The sequence below is a fragment of the Peromyscus leucopus genome, chromosome 1 (assembly GCF_004664715.2).
Source record: "Peromyscus leucopus breed LL Stock chromosome 1, UCI_PerLeu_2.1, whole genome shotgun sequence".
Taxonomy (NCBI): domain Eukaryota; kingdom Metazoa; phylum Chordata; class Mammalia; order Rodentia; family Cricetidae; genus Peromyscus; species Peromyscus leucopus.
The window spans coordinates 58,235,496-58,241,166 of NC_051063.1; the positions used below are offsets into that span (position 1 = coordinate 58,235,496).

At 54.7% G+C, this 5,671-nt stretch overlaps 1 protein-coding gene across 2 annotated transcripts; it reads left to right on the plus strand.

Annotated features, from left to right (window-relative positions):
• Window positions 1-939: 939 nt before the first annotated feature.
• LOC114694770 (glutathione S-transferase P-like) lies at window positions 940-3,721 on the plus strand. Of its 2 annotated transcripts, XM_028871820.2 has the most exons (7): window positions 940-998; window positions 1,118-1,153; window positions 1,538-1,644; window positions 1,756-1,843; window positions 2,971-3,074; window positions 3,179-3,286; window positions 3,462-3,721. In XM_028871820.2, coding segments are annotated over exons 1-7 (633 nt in total). In that variant the 5' UTR covers window positions 940-997; the 3' UTR covers window positions 3,651-3,721. The 2 variants fall into 2 exon arrangements, with proteins under 2 accessions (XP_028727653.1, XP_028727662.1); XM_028871829.2 differs by lacking the exons at window positions 940-998; window positions 1,118-1,153 and adding an exon at window positions 1,266-1,383.
• Window positions 3,722-5,671: the final 1,950 nt, after the last annotated feature.

Here is a 5,671-nt window from a genome sequence, read left to right on the forward strand (position 1 = left end):
GCGTGAAGGAGAAAGGATGGTCCTTGGGGCTCGCTGGCCGACCAGCCTACCCTGCGCCCGGCCACTGAGAGACCTGTCCTCCTGCTCAGAAAAGGTGATGCAGCCCAGGCTGGTCTCACCTGTGACCTTCCTTCTTGGACCCCACAAACGCTAAGAGTCCAGGTGTGCACCACCATGGGCAGCCTCAGAGATACATTTGATGTCATAGGAGCATATTTTGAAGTGACGCATTCTGTTTTTCTTCAACAAGGAGGTATCAAAGAGAAAAAAATAATGGGCTTAAAAAGTGAGGTTCCCAGGGAATTGGCCAGACCGAGCCAGTGTGAATCCTGTTCACTAGCTGTGTGACCTTGGGCATGCCACTTTACGTCTCTGTTCCCGTCTCTATAAATGGGAACAGTGCGAAGTGATGCCTTCTTCTTGCTGCCTAAGAGTTTTCTGTTACAGTATCACCAAGACAGGAGGGGACAGTTCATTTGTTAAAATTTCCTTATTCTTTTCTTTTCTTGAGAAGACAAGGTCTCACTGTATAGCTCTGGCTGTCATGGTGTTCTAGGTGTAGATCAAGCTGGCCTTTAACTCACAGAGAGCTGGGGGCCTTTGCACCCTGAGTGCTGGGATTAAAGGCGCCGGGTGACATTTTACAACGAGCATTTATTAAGCATCTACTATGTGCTGTTGGCTGGAGACCTTCATGTGTGCAAAGCACTGTCCAAGCCCCTGAGGACACGAGGAACCGTGTACTTTGGGTGTGTGAACGTGTGAGGCTTAGCACACGCGCCTCTTGCAAAGCCCCAGTCTATTCAGCACTGCAGAGGTACAGGTGGATCTGGTCCGCACTGCCCCATCTCGGGGCCTGACCTTTGCCTGGTGACTCGGCATATTCCTGGGGCACGGTGGGAGGTCTGAGGAGGCGGAGCTGCGCTGTAAATATAAGGCCCTGGGTCACTTCCTCTCTTCCCGCTAAGCTTGCACCGACCGCCCTGCATCGTCCAAAAGTAGGAGCTGGGTGGTGAGGGCGGGGTCTGGGCGGTGAGGGCGGGGTCTGGGCAGAGTTGATACCTACCCCCAACCCCCATGAGGTTTCTTCATCATGCTTTCTGTCTCTCTCTCCTAGTGCCGCCTTACACCATCGTCTATTTCCCCTCCCGAGGTGTGGACTCAGTGCTTTCAAGATGAAGGGCACAAGCTGTAGCGCTCCGGGGGCTCCAGTCGAGCCGGAGGGGCGTGGCCAAGGCCGTGTTGGGGCGGGACCGAGACTTGGGGCGGGACTACAGCTGTGGTTGGTGGGGCCACCACTGCCCTTGCAGCCCCCTTAGGCCGCTGCACTTTATCACGCTTGCTTTCCTGGGCCGTTGTGGGGCTGGGCCCCGGCTCTCCAAGGTACTGTTAGGACATGGCCTCTACCACATTTCTCCCCTCCCTACGAAGCTCCGAAGCTAGCCTTTCGGTTCAGTCCCCTGTCGGCTTTCCACTCTTCCAAACTCTCCCAGGTCTCTTCAGTGTTCCCCAGTCCCTGTCCTGTACCCCAATACAGGGCGCTGCGAGGTTATGCGCATGCTGCTAGCCGACCAGGGCCAGAGTTGGAAGGAGGAGGTGGTGACCTTGGATGCCTGGGGGCAGGGTACACTCAAGGCTTCCTGTGTGAGTGATTATACTTCAGCAGGGATGGGGTTGGGGCGCAGCCTCAGGGTGCTGTGACTAGGGTTGGGGGCAGCCAGGTTCAGCACCCCTTACAAAGCTGTCTTCTCCTAGCTGTTTGGGCAGCTCCCCAAGTTCCAGGATGGAGACCTCACCCTGTACCAATCGAATGCCATCCTGCGGCACCTGGGCCGCACCTTCGGTGAGTCCTGGAGTTCAGTCCTGAAAGACACCTGACAGATGTCCTGCAAAATGCCCTGGGGCTTCGAGCTGCCTCACTTGCAGCAACCAGATCCCACCTGGATAAAGGACAAGTGGGTCACCCCAGAGGAAGGTTCCAGGCTCCCAGGTGTGGTGCTGAGCCCTGGCTGTGAGTTTCCACTGAACTTGTATCATTTTTCCTAGATGACATCTCATAGAGGCCACTAGTTTCTTTCTTCTTTCTTTCTTTCTTTTTTTTTTTTTTTTTTTTTTGTTTTTGTTTTATTTTCTGGACACAGGGTTTCTCTGTGTAGTGTGTAGTGTGTAGTGCCTTTTGGTGACTGTCCTGGATCTCGCTCTGTATCCCAGGCTGGCCTCAAACTCAGAGAGATCCACCTGCCTCTGCCTCCTGAGTGCTGGGATTAAAGGCGTGCGCCACCACCGCCTGGCTGAGGCCACCAGCTTCTATATGTGACGATACAGTGGGACTGGATACTTCCCAGTAGACCTTCCTGCCCATTTCTTCCTAATCTGGCCATGCCTGAGTCTGGGAAAGCCACAGTCACAGTGAGGAGGCCTCAGCCTGTCTGAAGAATGGCAGGAAGGTAGCAAAGGCACTGTTCTCTGTGCGCCTCGTTAGGAAAGGGATGCTGGAGTTCCATAAAGACGTGGTAACCTGGAGTAGATGGGTAGTGTGAGTCGTTCAGGCCAACTCCAACTTCTGCAGGAGCCAGAGAGCGGACTGAGGGCTTGGGCTGGGTGGGGCCTGCCATCTTCTCATCTGCCTTGTGCATCTGATGATGCGTCTGGATAGCGACCTTCATACCCTAGTCTGTCTAGGTCCTTAGACGGCTTGTTCTAGGGGAGGGACAAACCAGAGTCTTTGTCTTACCTTGGTGTGACAGTTCCAGGTGACAGGTGTGGCCCAGAAAACAGGCCTGGGCTTCAGTGGCTTGTGGCCCCGGGAGCTGGTAGACTCTTCCCTTGTGAAGGTGGCGTGGCCGAGGTAGGCAGGGAAGACCTCCAAAGCAAAGCTAGAGAGTAGGGTCCGGAGGGCCCAGGCTGAGGTCCGAGTGGGTATTTAGGGACGAATACAGAACCTGAGCCTGCTGCTGCCTCCTGACCCAGGGCTCTATGGCAGAGACCAGCAAGAAGCAGCTCTGGTGGACATGGTGAATGATGGCCTGGAAGACCTCGTCCAGCACCTTAGACAGCAGTTCCTCCATAACTATGTACGTACGGGCTGCAGGCTAGCGCCAGGCAGGGTGGTCAGGAAAGGAGATCACCTTGCTCAGTCTGGCTGCACATCCCCAGCTGGGGTCACTTCTGTCCACAGGAGGAGGCCAAGGTCCAGTACCTCAAGGAACTTCCAGGACTCCTGAAACCGTTTGAAACTCTGCTGGCCCAGAACAAGGGTGGCCAGTCCTTCATTGTGGGTGACCAGGTGAGCACTGGGTCAGACCTTTCCCACTCTACTCAATATCAAATCCTTTCTCGGAACTGAGGCCAAGTTCCCCGATGGAGGGGTGGAGGCAGGGAGCGTCCAGTGTTTAGCTCCGTGGAGCTTCTCTCTCTCTCCAGCCCCAGCTCAAGCCCTGTCCTACACTTTTGTCCCATAGATCTCCTTTGCTGATTACCGCCTGCTAGACTTGCTCCTGAACCATGAGCTCCTGTACCCTGATTACTTGAATGACTACCCTTTGCTCTCCGCCTATGTGGCCCGCCTCAGAGCCCGACCCAAGCTCAAAGCCTTCCTGGAGTCCCCTGAGCATGTGAACCGGCCCATTTCTGCTCGCCTAAAGATATGAGCCCACCTGCCTCCTGCCACCCCTACTCATGGACCAATAAAAACAGTGGCAGGGGCCGGGTGGTGGTGGCACACGGCACGTCTTTAATCCCAGCACTCAGGAGGCAGAGACAGTGAGATCTGTGAGTTCGATGGTCTACAGAGTGAGTTAAAGGACATTCAGGGCTACACAGAGAAACCCCGTCTCGAAAAACTTTGAAAAAGAAAAGAAAAACAATAGCAGGAAGCTGTACTGTGGTCTTTACGGGTAGGTGCGAGGGCACTGGGGACCTTCAGGGTTGATATCTAGGTCACCCCTGCAACAGTATCAGGCCCAGAGCTGCTGGGGAAGAAGGCCTTTGGGGATCTAAACCCCTAGGTCCCACTGGAGGGGTCCCTGCTGGGGAATAGCTGACCTTTAAGCCCAGAGTTCTTTCATCCAAGAAAAAGACAGCTATAGCCCTAAGGCTATCAGCTAGTTGCTGTTCCGTTTGGTTCTGAGCGGACACTTACCCTCAGGAGTGACACACATACTTGGGTGTGTCACATGTGCATTCTGAGGACAAGTTGGATGCTTCTGTCCCAGGACAGGCAATGAGCAGGTCTCCAGTGCAAGGGTCCCAAGGCAGGCAGGCCGAGGGCTCCCCGCTGACTTGAAAGTGGGAACATTTGGAGACTAGTGGCTAGATCTGTGCTCACAGGTGGAAAGCGCTGGCCCAGTGCTGCTTGGGATGGAGCAGAAAGGGTGGCCGTAAGGGCCTGGCCTCATTCTACAAACATTCGTCCTTTTATAGCCCTCCCAGGATGGAGAGGGCTGGGAAACAAGAAGGGCTCAGGTCTCCAGCCTGAGATCAGGGATCAGCTCAGGCAGTAGGTTTAACCCAGGGGTCAGGGCTCACCATGAAGAGCAGCTCTTAGGACTGGAATCAGGATTCAGCTCAGGGATCAGGGCTTAGTCCAGGGATTAGGGTTCAGTCCTGGGATCAGAGCTTAGCTCCGGGATGAAGGTTCAGTCCTGGGATCAGAGCTTACCCTTTGGGTTGCATGCCTCAGCTACATCACGAAGGCAGGAAATCTATGGGAATTTCCACCGTCTCACTCAGTGGTGCTTCCACAGCACCTGCTATCTGCCCCCACCTTGTCCTGAGGACTTTCCATACCCTGAGGGGACTCTGACTGCTCTTACCTAACGTGGGCCCTTGCAAATGTAGCTGGCCCTCTCTGGGAGTGCTCTCTCACACTGAGACCAGAGCTGGAATTTGCACCCAGGCAGGTGGATACTAAGCCTGCATTCTTTTCCCAACCAGCCCCAGGAACTGCTTTTGCGTGTCCCCTGGACAAGTGCCGTGGCTATTTAAAACGGGCGGTAGTTAGATATTAACTACTCAGGCTGAAGTCAAGTGGTACAAATTTCAGGTCACGTCCAAACTCCGGTAGCCTGGGTGGGGGACGAAGTCTGGGGGCGGAGTGGGGCTCGAGCCACAAGCCTCTTCTCACCTACCCACGGACATTCCAGTCCTCCAAACCCACCCCCGCCCCTGAGCTCTGAACACTCCTGTCGACTTTGGACAGAGCCCCGAGGGAGGAGCTCTACTTCATGCCTGCATGGCTATTTTCTACCACAAGGTAGAGATGTGGCCCTGGACCCATGGGCACAAGCTTTGTTGTTTCCATTCGACTTATTTTCTGTCCTGACCCTGGTTCTTGTCAGAGCAGGAGAGAAAATGCCAGGAAGACTTTTGCTCCTGGGACTGCTTTGATCTTAAAAGTGTGGTGACCCCCTGAGGTAGCCGCCTCTCCAAGGTTCAGGTGCAGGAGGCTGAGGCCTTCCCACGAATCTGCCTAGGCTGTTTTTTGTGGAAAGTTACCATTTTGCAAGTTTGAAGCAGTTGCTTTTTCCTGCTGTTCCAAAAATAGGGCGGCCGCGACCTTCGGCTCATAAACTCGGCCAAGGCAACAGTTGCATGCACATTGGGATGGCTGCCCAGTTCCGACCTGGCAACCACCCGGGCACCTCTTCCTCCCTGCTCCACTATCTCCTCC

Coding starts and splice junctions, on each gene's coding strand:
- LOC114694770 (XM_028871820.2), top strand. Junction 1,645..1,755: donor GTACACTCAAGGCTTCCTGT/GTGAGTGATTAT, acceptor GTCTTCTCCTAG/CTGTTTGGGCAGCTCCCCAA. Junction 1,844..2,970: donor GCACCTGGGCCGCACCTTCG/GTGAGTCCTGGA, acceptor CTCCTGACCCAG/GGCTCTATGGCAGAGACCAG.